This window comes from Microtus pennsylvanicus, chromosome 5 (assembly GCF_037038515.1).
Source record: "Microtus pennsylvanicus isolate mMicPen1 chromosome 5, mMicPen1.hap1, whole genome shotgun sequence".
Taxonomy (NCBI): Eukaryota; Metazoa; Chordata; class Mammalia; order Rodentia; family Cricetidae; genus Microtus; species Microtus pennsylvanicus.
In genome coordinates, this window is record NC_134583.1 from 41,378,839 (window position 1) to 41,398,490 (window position 19,652).

Consider the following 19,652-nt stretch of genomic DNA (forward strand, 5'->3'; position numbering starts at 1 on the left):
GGGAATGTGTAAATAGTAATTGACCTACATTTAAGTAACCAGTATCTTAATTCCAATATATAACAGTTTTTTATGTTTTATTGCTTTTATTTTTTAGTTACACATATGAATCCCAGTTTTACTCCACTCCACCCCTATCCACTCCTCAGAGAGCGTAAGGTTTCCCACGGGAAGTCACCAAAGTCTAACACATTGCTTTGAGGCAGGACCAAGGCTCTTCCCACTATATAACATGGTTTTTGATGGGATGTGTTTCAAATTCAGCTATTGCTTAAAGATACTTGCCCCTCCTACCAGTTTCAAGTTCTCCTTGGCTTCATTTTCATCCTGTGGAAGGCACTCCATCTAGTATGGTGATGGGCAGTGCTCTGGTGGGCACATCTGAGGGTCATCACCGCCAGTCATAAACTTAGCATTATGTATCTATGTGTTTCCTTCATAGCTTCTTACCATGCACTAATTCACATGGGAAGGTACACAAGTAGTGAACATCATATGACTGCCTGTGGTATAGGAGGGTTTTCTTTCTATGTGTTGCTTTCATTGGTTGAATAAAGAAGATGCCTTGGCCTTTTGATAGGGCAGAACTTAGGTGAGTGGAGCAAACAGAACAGAATTCTGGGAGGAAGAAAGCCGAGTCAGAGAGCCACCATGGAGACGCCAGGTCAGACACACTGAACCTTTCCCGGTAAGCCACGACCGACCTCATAGTGCTACACAGATTACTAGATATGGGTTAAAGCAAGATGTGAGAGTTAGCCACTAAGAGGCTAGAGCTAATGGGCCAGGCAGTGTTTAAATAAACACAGTTTGTGTGTTATGTCGGGGGTTAAGCCAGCCAGGCGGTGTTTAAATAAACACAGTTTGTGTGTTGTTATGTCGGGGGTTAAGCCAGCCAGGCAGTGTTTAAATAAACACAATTTGTTTGTTGTTATGTCGGGGGTTAAGCTAGCCAGGCGGTGTTTAAATAAATACAGTTTGTGTGTTGTTATGTCGGGGGTTAAGCTAGCCAGGCAGTGTTTAAATAAATATAGTTTGGGTGTTGTTATGTCGGGGGTTAAGCTAGCCAGGCGGTGGGATGCAGCCGTTCCTCCTCACTGTATTCCTGGACTCTACACTCTTCAGATTCCCTTTATTAACACAATTAGTCATTCTGAAGCTTCCATATCACTTTTCCACCAAAATGAATTTTATATATCTGAAACAGACATATCTTGTCTGGTAAAAATTCAATAAGACTTCTGTCTGGGGTTCAGCCAAGTGACAGCTTTCTGCTTTCAGGTAATTTTTATTTATTTTTCGTTTTTCAAGTATAATTGCAAATGCAGTTTCTAGGTACAAATCCATTTTACCTTATCGAATGATTTGGGCATTTGTTTCCTACTGTTGCCCCACAGAGTCTTTCTCTGCCTTACGGAAGCTCAAGTACAGGACTGTGCTGGGCTCTGAACAGGGGCACGCAGGAGGGTTGTGCTTGAGGTCCCCACCTCAATATGGTGGCAGAGTTCTACAGGTTGATGGATTCTTCCAGTACTACTGTGTTCTTGGCCATAGGCCCCTCTTCTCCTTCCTATTCTTCCTTCTTTCTGGCTCCCATTAGAATCTCTCTAGCCTTTGCCAAATGTACAACACATAAAAAGCCTGAATGTCCTAAACATTTGACTGCTACACAAACATAGAAGGACAATACACATGGTACAAATCATCCTTCTGTGAGCGATTCTCTTTTCTTTAACCTGCACTAAACTAAAAAGACTGTTCCAGACAGATACATGAGGAAGACTGTTTAGAAACAGCTTAGACACTCCGTTTTGCTGTGGGTGCTCCTCAGAGTGCAGCTCTCAAATTCCAACCTCCTTCCATCAACAGTTTTAATGCTTGGGTTTATGTGTGCACAGCATATTCTAGAAGTGTGAACATATTAATACATTTAAGTGTCTTCATTTACATTTTATACATCATGTTATAAAATTGGTAATTCTCTCAGATATCATGGATAGCAAAGTATCTACATCTGGGTTAAAGGATATGAAAATACATGATCATATATGAACTGTAAGTCTAAGCTTTATTTTACATTTAAAAACTGTATAGAGATCATTGTGGTGAGTGAGTGCTGCAGCAGCCAGGAACAGGGAACTCAGATGTTCCTCATCCCTCCTACACTTCCTGGTCATCCTACAGGGGCTATACTGCCCGATACCTCCTCTCTCTTCCTATCCCATCCAGCTTACATCCAGATCCCCCACCCCCTGTCTCCCTCCCTCCCTCCCTTCTTTGGCAGCATAGCACCTCCCAGCTCAGCCTGCTTGGGCGCTGGGACCAAACCCGAATCGGGAGGGAAAAGGGGAGGGCGGTAGCTCCTTTGTCTCCATAGCAAGCAGGGTGGGCACTTTGTTTGCAAGCCACCCAAGCAGCACAGAGATCCGATCTGGACACCAGGAGAAACATCACTGGGGAGTGACATCACTGGGAAGGGACATCAGTGGGCAAGAAGACCTGATCCTGTAAAAAAAGATCCATAGGGGAGCATTTGGAGGAAAAGATGGGCAGGTACCAAGGCAAGAATTCACCCAACAATCTGAAAAACAACATGAAACAACCAGAACCCAGCGACCTCACAACAGGAGGACATGAACACCTTAATCAAGAAGTAGAAAAAACTGACTTTATTAAAGGGATAGAGGCCCTTAAACAGCATATACAAAACGCCCTTATAGAAATGGATGAGAAATATAACAGAAAGTTTGAGGAATTGAGTAAATCACTGAATGATACCCTAGGAAACCAAGGAAAAACAATCAAGCAGATAATGGAAACAGTTCATGACTTGAAAACTGAAATGGAGGCAAAGAAGAAAACACAAACAGAGGGCCGGCTGGACATGTAAAATCTAGGTAAACGAATAGAGACTACAGAAACAAGCATAACCAGCAGAATACAAGAGATAGAAGAAAGAATCTCAGATTCTGAGGATAACATAGAAAAAATAAACGCACTGATCAAAGAAAACAGCAAGTCCAACAAACTCTCATCACAAAACATTCAGGAAATATGGGACACAATAAAAAGACCAAACCTAAGAATAATTGGAGTAGAAGAAGGAGAAGAAGTGCAGCTCAACAGTCCAGAAAATATACTTAATAAAATTATAGAAGAAAACTTTCCCAACCTGAAGAAATATGTACCTATGAAGGTTCAAGAAGCATACAGAACACCGAAGAGGCTGGATCAAAAAAAAAAAAAAAACATCCCCTCGCCATATAATAATCAAAACACAAAATATACAGAATAAAGAAAGAATATTAAGAGCCGCAAAGGAAAAAGGCCAAGTTACTTATAAAGGTAAACCTATCAGACTTACACCTGACTTCTCTATGGAAACCATGAAAGCCAGAAGGTCCTGGATAGATGTACTGCAAAAACTAAGAGACCATGGATGCAAGCCCAGACTATTATATCCAGCCAAGCTTTCGTTCACTATAAATGGAGAAAACAAAATTTTCCAGGATAAAAACAAATTTAAACAATACATAGCCACAAATCCAGCCTTACAGAAAATAATAGAAGGAAAATCACTAACCAAGGAGTCCAACAATGACCACAATAACTCAGACATCTAGAGACCCTTTCACCAGCACAACTCAAAGAAGGGAAACACACAAACTCTACTACTAAAAAAGTGACCGGAGTTAACAACCACTGGTCATTAATATCACTTAATGTCAATGGGCTCAACTCACCTATAAAAGGGCACAGGCTAAGAGATTGGATACGAAAACAGGATCCAACATTCTGCTGTCTACAAGAAACACACCTCAACCACAAAGACAGGCACCTACTCAGAGTAAAGGGTTGGGAAAAGGCTTACCAAGCAAATGGACCTAAGAAACAAGCAAGTATGGCCATGGTAATTTCTAACAAAGTTGACTTCAAACTAAAATCAATCAGAAGAGATGGAGAGGGACATTTTATACTCATAACATGAACAATTCATCAGGATGACGTCTCAATCCTGAATATCTACACCCCTAATATAAAAGCACCCACGTACATAAAAGAAACATTACTAAAACTCAAGGCAGCCATCAAACTGCACACACTAATAGTAGGAGAGTTCAACACTCCTCTCTCACCAATGGTCAGGTCAATCAGACAGAAACCTAACAGAGAAATTAGAGAATTAATGGAGGTAATGAAGCAAATGGACTTAACAGACATCTATAGATTATTCCACCCAAATAGGAAAGACTATACCTTCTTCTCTGCAGCTCATGGAACCTTCTCGAAAAATGACCACATACTCGGTAGCAAAGCTAACTTACACAGCTACAAAAAAATATTACTAACCACCTGTGTCTTATCAGATCACCATGGATTAAAGTTAGAATTCAACAACAATGCTACCCCCAGAAAGCCTACAAATTCATGGAAACTGAACAGTCAACTACTGAAACATACCTGGATTAAGGAAGAAATAAAGAAAGAAATTAAAGTCTTCCTTGAATTCAATGAAAATAAAGACACAACCTACTCGAACTTATGGGACACTATGAAACAGTGCTAAGAGGAAAGTTCATCGCACTAAGTGCCCATTTAAAGAAAACAGAGAAAGCACATATTGGAGACTTAACAGCCCACCTGAAAGCTCTAGAAAAAAAAAGAAGCAGACTCACCTAGGAGGAGTAGAAGACTGGAAATAATCAAACTGATGGCAGAAATCAACAAAATAGAAACACAGAAAACAATCCAAAGAATCAATGAAACAAAAAGCTGGTTCCTGGAGAAAATCAACAAGATTGATAAAACCCTATCCAAACTAATCAAACAGCAGAGAGAGAATATGCAAATTAATAAGATCAGAAATGAAAAGGGGGACATAACCACAGACACAGAGGAAATTCAGAGAATCATTAGATCTTATTACAAAAGCCTGTATAACACAAAACTGGAAAATGTAAAAGAAATGGACACATTTTTAGATAAATACCATATACCAAAGTTAAACCAAGACCAGGTGAACAATCTAAACAGACCTGTTGGTCGCGAAGAATTAGAAGCTGTTATCAAAAATCTCCCTACCAAAAAAAGCTCAGGACCAGATGGTTTCAATGCGGAATTCTACCAGAACTTCCAAGAAGACCTAATACCTATACTCCTTAATGTATTCCACAATATAGAAACAGAAGGGTCATTACCAAATTCCTTTTATGTAGCTACAGTTACCCTAATACCAAAACCACACAAAGACTCAACCAAGAAAGAGAATTACAGGCCAATTTCAATCAAGAACATCGACGCAAAAATCCTCAAAAAAATACTGGCAAACCAAATCCAAGAACACATCCGAAAAATTATCCATTATGATCAAGTAGGCTTCATTCCTGAGATGCAGGGCTGGTTCAACATACGAAAATCTATCAATGTAATCCAGCATATAAATAAACTGAAAGAAAAAAACCATATGATCATTTCATTAGATGCTGAAAAAGCATTTGACAAAATTCAACATCCATTTATGTTAAAAGTCTTGGAGAGATTAGGGATACAAGGGTCATACCTAAATATAATAAAAGCTATATACAGCAAGCCGACAGCTAACATCAAATTAAACAGAGAGAAACTCAAAGCCATCCCACCAAAATCAAGAACACGACAAGGCTGTCCACTCTCACCATACCTCTTCAATATAGTGCTTGAAGTTCTAGCAATAGCAATAAGAAAACATAATGGGACAAGGGGATTCGAATTGGAAAGGAAGAAGTTAAACTTTCGTTATTTGCAGATGATATGATAGTGTACATAAGCGATACCCAAAACTCCACGAAAGAACTTTTACAGCTGATAAACAGCTTTAGTAATGTGGCAGGATACAAGATCAACTCCAAAAAATCAGTCGCCCTCTTATACACAAAGGATATGGAAGCAGAGAGGGAAATCAGAGAAGCTTCACCATTCACGATAGCCACAAACAACATAAAATATCTTGGGGTAAATCTAACCAAGGAAGTGAAAGATCTATTTGACAAGAACCTTAAGGCATTAAAGAAAGAAATTGAAGAGGATACCAGAAAATGGATGGACATCCCTTGCTCTTGGATTGGGAGGATCAACATAGTAAAAATGGCAATTCTACCAAAGGCAATTTATAGATTCAATGCAATCCTCATCAAGGTCCCATCAAAATTCTTCACAGATCTTGAGAGGACAATAATCAACTTTATATGGAAAAACAAAAAATCCAGGATAGCCAAAACAATCCTATACAATAAAGGATCTTCTGGAGGCATTACCATCCCTGACTTCAAACTCAGTACAGTAATGAAAACAGTGTGGTACTGGCATAAAAACAGAGAAGTCGACCAATGGAATCATATAGAAGACCCGGATTTTAACCCACAAACCTATGAACACCTCATTTTTGATAAAGGAGCTAAAAGTATACAATGGAAGAAAGAAAGCATCTTCAACAAATGGTGCTGGCATAACTGGATGTCAACCTGTAGAAGAATGAAAATAGACCCATATCTATCACCATGCACAAAACTCAAGTCCAAATGGATTAAAGACGTCAATATCAGCCCGAACACACTGAACCTGATAGAAGAGAAAGTGGGAAGTACCCTACAACAGATGGGCACAGGAGTTCGCTTCCTATGTATAACCCCAGCAGCACAGACATTAAGGGCAACATTGAATAAATGGGACCTACTAAAACTGAGAAGCTTCTGTAAAGCAAAGGACACTGTCACTAAGACAAAAAAGGCAACCTACTGACTGGGAGAAGATCTTCACCAACCCCGCAACAGACAAAGGTCTGATCTCCAAAATATATAGAGAACTCAAGAAACTAGACTTTAAAATGCTAATTAACCCAATTAAAAAATGGGGCACTGAACTGAACAGAGAATTCTCAGCAGAGGAAGTTCAAATGGCCAAAAGACACTTAAGGTCATGCTCAACTTCCTTATCAATCAGTGAAATGCAAATCAAAACAACTTTGAGATATCATCTTACACCTGTCAGAATGGCTAAATTCAATAACACCAATGATAGCCTGTGCTGGAGAGGCTGTGGAGGAAGGGGTACCCTCATCCATTGCTGGTGGGAATACAATCTTGTGCAATCACTGTGGAAATCAGTGTTTCAGTTTCTCAGGAAATTCGGGATCAACCTACCCGTGGACCCAGCAATACCACTCTTGGGAATATACCCAAGAGATGCCCTATTATATGACAAAAGCATTTGTTCAACTATGTTCATAGCAGTATTATTTGTAATAGCCAGAACCTGGAAACAACCTAGATGCCCTTCAATGGAAGAATGGATGAAGAAAGTATGGAATATATACACACTAGAGTACTACGCTGCGGTAAAAAACAATGACTTCGTGAATTTTGCATGCAAATGGATGGAAATAGAAAACACTATCCTGAGTGAGGTATACCAGACCCAAAAAGATGAACATGGGATGTACTCACTCATAATTGGTTTCTAGCCATAAATAAGGGTCACGGAGTCTACAATAGGTGAACCTAAAGAAACTAAATAGGAAGGTGAACCCAAGGAAAAACATATAGTTATCCTCTTGGCTATGGGAAGTAGACAAAACTGCCGGGGAGAAAATTGGGATCTTGGGGGTGGGGTGGGATGGGGGTAAGGGGAGATGGGGAGAGAAAAGTTAGAAGGGAATGAGGGGGGGACTTGGGGAAACAGGAGGATCGGGATAAAGGAAGGCTGGACAGGGGAGCACGGAACCACAATTCTTAGTTAAGGGAGCCACTTTAGGGTGAGCAGGAGACTTGACCCTAGAGTGGCTCCCAGGAGCCCATGGTGATGTCCCCAGTTAGTCCCTTGGGCAGCTGAGGATAGGGAACCTGAAATGACCCTATCCTATAGCAATACTGACGAATATCTTGCATACCACCATAGAACCTTCATCTGGTGATGGATGGAGATAGAGACAGAGGCCCACACTGGAGCACTGGACTGAGCTCCCAAGGTCCCAATGAGGAGCAGAAGGAGGGAGAACATGAGCAAGGAAGTCGGGACCACGAGGGGTGCACCCACCCACTGAGACAGTGGGGCTGATCTTGTGGGAGCTCATCAAGGCCAGCTGGACTGTGACTGAAAAAGCATGGGATAAAACCGGACTCTCTGAACATGGCGAACAATGAGGGCTGATGAGAAGCCAAGGACATTGGCACGGGGTTTGACCCTACTTCATGTTCTGGCTTTGTGGGAGCCTAGCCAGTCTGGTTGTTCACCTTCCTAGACATGGATGGAGTGGGGCAGACCTTGGACTTTCCACAGGGCAGGGAAACCTGACTGCTCTATGGATTGAAGAGGGAGGGGGAGAGGAGTTTGGTGGAGGGGGAGAGGGGTGGGAGGAGGGGGAGGGAAAGGGGAGGCTGGGAGGAAGCGGATACTTTTTTTCCTTTTCTCAATAAAAAAAGAAAAAGAAAAAAATTTTATAGATAATTCTACAATTAGTTTATATAGTAACAATTGATCCATAAATCAATAACCAATATTGAAATGTTAATGTATATGCCATAAACTTAAGCAGGAGATTTGTTTTTGTTTTTGTTTTCAAGACAGGGTTTCTCTGTAGCTTTGAAGCCTGTCCTGGTCCTGGACCAGGGGGGCCTTGAACTCATAGAGATCAGCCTGTCTCAGCCTTCCAAATGCTGGGATTACAGGCACGAGCCACCACTGCCCAGTGAGATTTATTTTTTTTCAAACATTGGGCTTTTTATGCTAGTACTGAATTCCTCAAATCTGTAAAAATGGAAAAGATTCCAAAGAGAAGCAATTGTTACTTTACTCTTAAACTATAACAGGCTTTCTTGTTGTAACTTATCTCAGATAATACCTGCAGATTACAAGGAAACCCCTCTTTCCTCATTTTATGATTCCCAATCATGCTGTCTTTCCTGTTCTGATGGAGGCGCTCCCTGCAGATGACGGTGGGGATCTGCAGGGCGAGGATGCTTCCAGGCTCCATCGCCTGTGTGTCTTCTGTTCTACTACATGCCCCACACCTCCCTCTCTGCTCATTCTTTCTCGTTTCTCCTACTCAAATTTTCTAACTGCTGGTGCACACTAGTCAGTATATATACACTCACACTCAGATAGATAGATGATAGATAGATAGATAGATAGATAGATAGATAGATAGACAGATAGATGATAGATAGGTAGATAGATAGATAGATAGATAGATAGATAGATAGATAGATAGATAGATAGATAGATGAGAGATAGATAGATGAGAGATATATAGATGAGAGATAGATAGATAGGTAGATAGATAGATAGATAGATAGATAGATAGATAGACAGATAGATGATAGATAGATAGGTAGATAGATAGATAGATGATAGATAGATAGATAGATAGGTAGATAGATAGATAGATGATAGATAAATACATAGATAGGTAGATAGATAGATGATAGATAGATAGATAGATAGATAGATAGATAGATAGATAGATAGATAGATATTTACACGTGTGTGCATGTAAATGTACTTAAGGGTGTATATTTTTAATTCAGTTCACTCACCTATCACTCACAGCTCCATCAAGGATTTGTACTGATGCCGAATCATCCGTATATGTTCTAAATTTTTGAAAAGTCAGTAAAAAGTACATATGTTTAAAATGCAACCACTTTTGGGGAGATCAAATAACTACAGCTATTATACTTATTATATGGTAGCTGATTTTAAAATATTCATGTGAAAATCATTAATTTGCATCCTGTAGCAAGTGCAGAGAGCTGGGATGGCAGAGGCGGTCTTCTCCAGAGAAAAGCACACCAACGGTGGTCAGCACTGGAAACACACATACGAGCAACATTCTACCAACTGAGCAGGTTATATAATATACATATACATATATCACACTATAATAATTGACAGAAGAGGCCATAGATTTGAAGGAGACAAAGGGGGATACTGGAAGGGTTCTGTGGAGGGAAACTTAAGACAAAAATTTAATGAAAATATAACCTCAAAAATAAAAAAGAAATGTAAAATATCCAGATTAACCATTATCACCAAAGTGGAACAGTCTCCTGGTGTACTTATGTCTAATCCAATTACAGTTTATAGAAATTCCTGAGTCTTAACTGTCTTCTACCTTCTTACTCTCATCCCTGGAGGTTCTCTGCTCCCGCTGAGGTTGGATGAAGTATCTGTGGATGGAGGCAGTGGCTCCATCTAATTTAACAGTGAGTGTTCATGTGGGCACCAGCCTTACCTAGCAAGAGAGCTTGAATGGCGAGGGACACATACAGGTCTCATTGGCAAGTCTTTCTCTGCTAAGGCCTCCAGTGCTACCAGTCACCATTCTGTCTTTATGCTCTAAAAGGATTCTCTCTTTGGTCAACACTATTGCTATCTCAGTTAGTAAATCTGATTCTTTCCAATACATTGGTTGTTATTAAAAGTAAGAAATACGGACACCCTCAATGTATCTTAATTAAGAGAGATTTATACAGACACAGCAACTAAGACCTTTGTTTTCACCATTGGTGTACCTGAAGTAAATATTTTTTTATTTAATTTTTTGGTTTTTCAAGATGGCATGCCCCACACCCACCTGGCATCTTTCTGTTTTTGTTCTTTGACACACCAAGTTTCACCAGGGCCACCACATGAGCATGGGTATGGAAACTGCCGCTGGAGTATGGAAACTACCCTGTGGCTACACCACTCAAGACAATGATTTCCCCTTTTTCTAGATGCCATAAACAGTCAAACAGTCAATGGTTCCTGGTGAGGGAGAAGCAGGGCCTCACAGCCCCTTCTCCTCTCATGAGTGGATGCTGTCACGTCCAGTCTCATGCAGACTCACTGCAGGCAATGGCAGCTGTTGTGAACTCATGATTGCCACACCCATGTCAAGCCCTAGAGGTAAGGTTTTACAGCACACGTCTCTATCACCCAGCCCATACATTCTTTCTACCCACATTTCTCCAGTGCTCCCCAAGTCTTAGGCGGTGAGAAACATATATCCCACTTCAGACTGGTGATTCAATCGTCGTTTAATGTTGAATTGTTTTGTCTTTTTATTGTTCAGTGTTTCTGTATGTGTATAAGTTGTGGGATATTTGCACGCTTTGAGAAGATATATTGCTGTGATTGCTTTAATAAAGAACTGGATTAGCTAGGCACGAGATAAAGGTGGGATTTCTCGGGAGAGAGAGGAGAAGATGAGTGAAGGTGCGAAGGAGATGCCGTGGAGACACAGAGAGGATGTATGGAAGAAGAAGGATGGGCAGCATTGATGGAATGTACATTCATGGAAATGGGTTCATTTAACTTATAAGAGATAGTTAAAAACAAGCTTAAGCTAAAGTCAAGCCTTCAAAATTAATAATAAGATCCCTTGTTATTATTTGGGGGTGGGCTAGCGGCCCAAAGGAAAGTCTGACTACATTTTATTTGGGACGGAGAAAGACTCTTTACATGTATATGTACTTGTCTTGATATAAACACATATATGTACATACATATTCACATATTTATGCATGTTATGTGTATATTTTTTTAAACTCACATGTCACTGACAGGCTCCAGATAATTCACTGATGTCACTTCATCTGGATATGAACTAATGGAATATAAAAGTATAATGTCACATACAAAACAAACAATTTTTACTAAATTTCTAAGTTAAAATAACTATAGTTACTCTAAACGCTAGCTGGTCGATCTTTGAATATCCATATGAAGATCATTATTTCAACTTGGTATCACATTTTGATTAGGGATTGGACTTTAGGTGTTAATGGCTGTCTTGCCAGCTTTGACACTTATGCCTATGATCTCAGCAATAAGGAGGTTCAGGCAGGAGATGCCAAGAGTCTAAGGTCAGCGTACACAGTGGCTGCAGAGTAAGACTCGGTTATAAAACAAAATGATTGTGACAAAAAAAAGAGTATCTTAGGCCTATGAAGATAGTAATCTTCACAGACTTAACTATGATCTCATTACCAGTGTGTAAGAGTCTTTTGTGGTGATAGAATTTCAAACTGAACTTCAGTTTGTAAGTACACATGCCCGTGAACTCACCTGATTCCTGATTCTGAATTCTCATGATTGCCTGCTCATTTACACATTTATGTATGTCTTTTCTGCCCATCAGATAAGGGCTGTCAGCAGCTTACTCCAACATGGTGGTGAATTTGTGTCAGCTGCAGGGTTTGGAGGGCTGGAGCTGCTGTAAGAATCCTCGGGCCTCACCACTACTGTTCGTGCCCCACAGCCCCGTGTTTGATCATCACCACTGTCTTCATCACAAGCAGGATTACCCCTCAATTTGAGTGTTGCCCCCCAAATTAAATTACTGACGTCCTTATCAATGTTATTATTTAAAGACAGTCACCACAAGCATAAACAGTTATGAGATGAGATCACACTAATAAATTCAGTCTTAACCAATATGAGTGGTATCCTTACAGAGATGGATATTTTGAAATAAGACGCACATAGGAAGACCGCTGAGCACAAACTGAGGCAGAGGCGTGGAGAATGAATACAGACACCGAGGAACGCCAAACATGTCCCACAGCCAGCAGTGAATACAGACACCAGGGAACTCCAAAGATGTCCCACATCCAGCAGTGAATACAGACACCAGGGAATGCCAAAGATGTCCCACAATCAGCAGTCTTTAAAAAGAGCTAGCTGGAGGACATCATGTAGCAGACTTCTACCACTAAGGGTAATGCAATAAATTGCTACAGTCTAAGCTACCTAATTTAGAATGTTTTATTATTACAGCAAATTAATGCCACAGTGTATAGACTTTTCTTACACACAGGCAATTCAAAAGTTTTCTATGAGTTTGGGTCACTAGTTGCTAAAGTTTCTCCTGATACATTTTTCATTTATTCAACTAGAACCAAAACAAGAAGCATGATAAACAGACACTGGCATTCCAATACTTTAGAAAGAATATCCAAAGCACTCTATGCTTAATACCTGTATATGCATGTAACTGACCTTCCACCGCTGCTTCCATTATGGGTTAGTGTTGACTCTTCATTTGTGTCACAGCTAAAGAATTGAAATTGTACACAATCAAACACCATTTAAACCACAGACTTACTTCTCACTAAATTTTCCTACAACTTATAAATTGGTTGAACCAAAAAAACTGACATGATAGAGGAGAAAAGGGAGTGGGGAGGTGGGTTAACTAACACTAAGCCTTATGAAAACTCTTATGGAAACTCAACACTTTATAAGCTAATATAAAAAATGTAGATACTCTGCATGGGTAGACAATGCTACTTCTAAAACACATAGGTTATGAAACAAAAATCTCAACACTGGGTATGAATGGAATGCTTCAGAAGGTCTCAGAACGCTCCTGCCTTTGCTTTGGGTTGCCCAGCAGATCTAGAAAGTAAGACTCTAGTGCCAAATACACTACACACTATGGTAGTTGGACACAGAAAAATCAGTTTGGAATTGACTGGGAAATTCCTCCCTGTGAGCTATTTTTCACAGTAATAGCATCAATGTTCTTACTCAGTGCTGGATAGTACTTAATACAATACTGGTATGCAGGCAAGATGTACTCAGCGAGGCATTGGGGCTTAAATATGATGGGGTAACCAATCGCCTTCTGACTGGATTTGAGGCCATCTCACCAGGAGAGAATTCATGCTATAAACCTGGTCAAAACCACTGACTGTGGAGGCCATAGGCCCTAGAAGGGGACCTACTGTTGCTATTTTTCTAAATGGTCATGTTGTCAAACTACCTTCTAAATATTTATATTATAAATATATCTTGCCGGGAGGTGGTGGCACACGCCTTTAATCCCAGCACTTGGGAGGCAGAGACAGCCGGATCTCTGTGAGTTCGAGACCAGCCTGGTCTACAAGAGCTAGTTCCAGGACAGGCTCCAAAACCACAGAGAAACCCTGTCTCGTAAAACCAAATATATATATCTTATATCCAATAGATTTGTGCTAGTATCACCCTTTGTCAGAGAAGTTTCTTTTTGCAGTAAGCTTTGGTTAATAAAGAGATATAACAGTGCTGATATTAAATCACTATGAATACTCAGGTCCTGAATAGGAACCCAAGGTTCAGAGAACTTCATGGAAGAAGGGGCAGAAAGAATGTAAGAGCTGGGGGATAGGAGAGTTGCTGTGAAGTGCTGTCTTTTCAGATATGACATGGTCATGGCACTCACAAACTCATAGCAACTGTGCCTACCTGAAAAAGACCTGTACAAGATCACGCCAGTCAACACTAGGGCATGGGATGAGGAGGAGTTCATCAGGTCCCAGTCCAGGCTGAGGAACTATTGGCAGTTGATGGCTATTTGGGCAGAAAGAGTCATATTTCTTTGGGTATGTGACGAGGGGCAAAATACTTACATCCCAGTGAGTATTTCCATGCTTGGGTATGACAGGCAGTGCTAACTGAACTTAGTGCAGTATTTAAAAGCAAAATAAAAGGAGGAAATGAAGTTGGAAAGGGAATGTATTGGCAGGTGAGAGGGGGCCTGGAGGTAGAAGTGCATAAAACATGCATGCAATTCTTAAAGAATAAATAAAATCACTATATAAAAACTGACATGAATTTAAGCATTAGAACAGAATTAGAAACAACCTGTCCTTAGACATGAAGGTTTACATGAATGAAATATACAGGCGTACAAAAGATACTTTAATATATCAAGATTTAAGAACTTTAGTTTGAAACCTAATGTGATATGAAAGTCTTTTATAATGAAAATGAATTTTATGAGGAGTCACCCTTCCTTGTTTCTGTTTTTGTTTGGTAATCTGTGCTTATTATATTTTCATGAATGATGTATAAGACATATTTATATATAGGAGATCAAGTCACAGAATGCTCAGGGAAATTGGATTTTAAAAATCTAAGTTAAAAACCGATTTTAGTTATTTACAGGAAAAAAAAACCTTTTATTTGTTATTAATAATCCAGTCATGAGCACTCCATTATGTAACACTGCATTTGTTTCCTGTTCAGTAAAATTTCTCAGTAAAAAGTAATACATTTGGGCGGATGCTGCCCTTCTTAGTCCTTCTAAATTTATGCCTTCTGTCATTTTGTTCTCCCTTAGTTTCACCTAGCAAGGTTGTGTTTACCACTTATCATGTGATGTCAGGGAGCAACAGCTCTGGAAGCTGTAGGTGTTGCTGGCACACTGGTGTGTCTGGGTTGGGAGCCAGGCTTAAGTGGAAGCAAAGTTCTGGAGAACTCTGTTTTCTTTATTGAGAGTTCCTCTGTTGCCTACTACTCCCACCTCTCCATCTCCCTGCATCATGGTGTGGGAAGTCTTTCTTTCTGTGTGCTGCTTTTATTGGTTCATGAATAAAGCTTTATTGGCCAGTGGCTTAGAGGAACAGGACCAAGTGGGAATTCCAAGCAGACAGAGGAGGAGAGAGTAGGTAAAGTCAAAGAGATGCCATGTAGCTGCCACCAAAGGAGGGAGATGCTCAGAAACTTTACCAGTAAACCACAAGCCTCTTGGAAAAATATAAAATCATAAAAATGGGTCAATTTGAGATTAAAGAGCTAGCTAAAAGTATGCATAAGATAACAGGCCAAGCAATGCTCTAGATGAAAGTTTCTGTGTGGTTACTTCAGTCCTGAGTGGTTAGGAAATGAACAAACAGCCTCCACCAACACACAGGCATTTAAACAGTTGAACTAGAGTTTATGGTTGCTAGACTCTGAAGTTCTCAACAGACTGTGATCAAGTATCTTTGATCAGGTCCATTATTTTGCGTCTTGTACCTACCAAAAAACAACGCCACATGCAAATGCTGAAAGGTTGTTGTATGTGCATTGTCATGAGTACAGTAAAATGGTTTTCATTCAGAGGAATGTCATTCAGAAGAAAAAGTCAGCTCACCAAATGTTGCCATCTAATTTAAGAGATTGTGAAGCACTTGGTGACTCCTTTATATTTCTGTAAACAAACAAAAAATAGACACAAAAATAGTTAGAAAATATCAAAGAATTCGTGATTTTTCCCTGTAAGACACAAAACTAGGTTACAAACAATGTATTGTGGGGCACACAGCAGAAGTTTAGGTTATGGCCTCAGGTTACCAGAGTGGAAACATGAACTGTTCTCAGGAATGTATGTGAACACATAGTGTGTGTGTGTGTGTGTGTGTGTATGTGTGTGTGTGTGTGTGTGTGAGAGAGAGAGAGAGAGAGAGAGAGAGAGAGAGAGAGAGAGATACAGAGAGAGAGAGATACAGAGAGTGTGTGAGTGTGTGCTCATAGTTCCTTAATATCAGCACATTGACCAGTTTTGTCTCTTCATTGGCCACAGCTTACTGCAAAAAGAAGCTTCTGTGATTAAGATACACACATTTACTGGAAACAGAAGGACTTACCAAGTTCAGCGATAAAGATTAAATGACCTCCATATGTTTTCTATCTTTTGATCAGCAGGCTACTGTGGCAGTAAAGTCATCTGGTTAATAACCCCTCCCTTCATCTCTGCCCACGGTGGCCACTGGGAGGGAGTCCTTTATAGAAAGAGTTTCTGCAGGTCAGGAGCTGACGCAAAGAAATGGATATGGGCTAAAAGGGAAAGCTGAGAGATCCCATGGGAAAGAGCTAGGGGAACCCTCTGTATGATATCCTTGAGAAATAATAAACAAAATACAGCATATGAAAGATCAGAGAATAATATTATTAAATAAACAAATGATTAATATTTTAAATTGCTATGTAGCAACCATACAAATTGACATATTTAAATTCTGCAATATATATTCTTATTAAAGAAATACAACTCCTATGAAACCTTAAATTTCCTATATTCCTAGGAAAATAAAAAATAAAACTACATGCAGCATTCCTTCCCAAACCACAGCAACAATGGAATTGTTATGGGTTAGAAAGAAAACTCCAGGATGTCCTTCCTTCGATCCACAGATCAAACAGGCTGGGGAAATGCCTCTCCAAATGAGTGGGTAAAGTTATTAGCCTTATTGGTTTCTTCTAAAATTTTATCTTGTTCATGTGTGCGTGTGTTATGTGTGTCAGTATGCATGCTCATGCCAAGGCATGCGTGTAGAGGTGAGAGGACAGCTTCTGATAACTGACTCCCTCCTTCCATTCTGTGGATCACTGGAAACGACAAAAGCCCCTTTAACCACCATCGTGCTGGTCCTATGTGTTATTTCTTTTGGGTTTTTATATATGAGTTACTTTTTATTTATTTTATATAATTTTTTCGACTGACTTTTCTACTGATATTGATGCGATGGTACTAGTTATTCCTGTTTATAACTGTATTTTCATATCTAGTTTGTTCATATGTTATGATTGTTTCTGATACTTGTTTCCTTCTTTCTGAGAGGTGTTACGGACAGATCCCAGGCCCTGAACATTTGTTACTAAATATACTCTCAACCCTGTTATGAGTGATCAAACCTCAATCCAGCTACAATATAGTACTGACTGAAGCTGAAAAATACTTCAACCTTAAGAATAAGGCAGATAAAAACAGCCAGTCATCAGCTCTTCCCCCAAAACAGGCACAAACAGGGAAGAGCTGAGAAGCCGTCTTCCATCTTACCTCCACTGTGACAGCAGTGACCACGAAACTTCTGTTTACACCACGTCGACAAGAGTCCTCAGCATAGGTAACCCTGTCACTTCTGATTGTCCAGAGAAGTACACACAGAACACATATCCATGTGCACATCTGTCTACAAACACCCACCTTCACTTCCAGAGAGTCCCCACCCTTGTTATAACCTACATGGGAAACAGGTCACATGGGCTCCCGCACAAATACACTGTCCCAAAGCCTCTCATCATTACTGAAGAAGCTGTAAAGAAACTACACCAAGAATTGATTTGGAATTATACCCAACACTACACTACAAACAAATTGACTGCCCTGGGCATGCCAAGGGAAGGCTGCGCCCCAAGAATTCATTTGGAATTATACCCAACACTACACTACACACAAATTGACTGCCCTGGGCATGCCAAGGGAAGGCTGCGCCCCAAGGAGGACTTTACAGATGCACAAAGCTCAACAGAGAAACACAAGGAATTTTAAATGCAGGCAACATGGCTTCTCCAAACATTAAAAGAACTCTAGAAATGAACTCCAAATATATAAAATTAGATTAGATGCCAGATAAATAATTTTAAAAAATGATTTTTTAACAATAATTTCAAAAACAATATTAAATAATCAGCTAATTGAGTTAGAGAAGACAACAAAGAACATAAAAGAGCAATTCAGTCAAAGACACAAAGATTCTGGGGAAAAACTAGAAATCTTCTAAATGAAAAGTTCAGTAAATTAAATGTTAAAATAACTCAGTGAATAATCTCACAATGTAAAAGTTCAGTAAATTAAATGTTAAAATAACTCAGTGAATAATCTCACAATGTAAAAGTTCAGTAAATTAAATGTTAAAATAACTCAGTGAATAATCTCACAATGTAAAAGCAAAAGTGGACTTGACAACACTGACAAATTAGAACATTTAAACATTTAAATTAAAAATAGTATTTTTAAAGGAGTGAAGAGAAAATGCAAGATCTCTGGGACACCATGAAATGAGCAAATGAATACCAGGGATAGGTAACAGACAGGAATGGAAGACGAGCTCGTGACTCAGGGATAAAGTACTCACCTAGCACGTATGAGGCCCTAAGTTAGAGCCTCGGCATTTAAAAACAAATAAGAGGGCTCTGAAGGACAAACAGTTCCACCCTAGGTCTCTAAACCTTAGGTGGGAAGAATTTACTCATGAACCAGTTGGGCACCATTATGGTGAGTGAGTACAGGATGGCAAAATGGGAGAGAGAGAGGCAGGATGATTCAAATCCGAAGAGGTGGGGGTAGTGAGGGATGGGCTGAGGTAGATGCCCTGCTGCCACCCAGCAGTTATATCTGGGTCTGGGCTCTTATGAAGGCCGTGATTTGGTCCATGGCTCTGACGCAGCTCTGGGGGTTTATGGTGATGTCCACAGCTCCTGTTACCACCAAGGGTCACTACCTATGACCAAGCTGATATTAAAGGGACCATGCCAATCCAGGACCCCATAGTGACGTCCAGTCCAAACTGTTGCCAGCGGCCATGTCTAGGTCTGTGGGCTCTGGGCTCTGAAATGGTGTCCATGGTTCCTGTTGCCACCGAGGGCCATGCAGAAGCCTGAAGTCCAGGCCAACACCTGACACCATGTTAGTGTTAGAGGTTCAAGGTACTGCCAGGGCCATACAAACCTAGATGGCCCAAGCTGCCACCTAGGGCTATTGTGTCATTTGTTCCCAAACTGAGGCTGTGGGCCATGTCTGGGTCTGTGGCCCTACCACAGACAGGGTCTATGTCACTGTCCTGTTGACACTGAAGGTTGAGTGGATCCTCAAGATCTGGGCTGTCACCTGGGGTCATGGTGGTGTTTCAGGACCACACTAACACTAGGGCCATGCCAACTTGGTGATCTGCAGTTCCAAGAAGGGCCACAATGACACCTGAGCCTGGGCTGATGCCAAGGGATCTGGATCCACGATCCTACTGCAGCCTAAGTCTGTGCTGATGCCCATGGCCTGTGGCCACCAAAGGCCACACTGAAGCCCAGGATCTGGGCCTCCATCCGTGGCC

General features: G+C 40.4%; 1 protein-coding gene across 1 annotated transcript in view; it reads right to left on the reverse strand.

The window, feature by feature from the left end:
- The window catches only part of LOC142851251 (phosphatidylinositol 3,4,5-trisphosphate 3-phosphatase TPTE2-like), a 105,188-nt gene extending 85,746 nt beyond the window's left edge, over nt 1–19,442 (reverse strand). The window contains exons 1-6 of the mRNA XM_075975141.1: nt 19,274–19,442; nt 17,603–17,784; nt 17,458–17,507; nt 15,917–15,973; nt 13,018–13,071; nt 9,570–9,626 (exon numbers count right to left, since the gene is read on the reverse strand). Of these exons, the coding sequence (XP_075831256.1) occupies nt 9,570–9,626; nt 13,018–13,071; nt 15,917–15,973; nt 17,458–17,507; nt 17,603–17,784; nt 19,274–19,442 (569 nt within the window). The remainder of the gene's footprint in view (nt 1–9,569; nt 9,627–13,017; nt 13,072–15,916; nt 15,974–17,457; nt 17,508–17,602; nt 17,785–19,273) is intronic.
- Between the last annotated feature and the right edge of the window lie 210 nt (nt 19,443–19,652).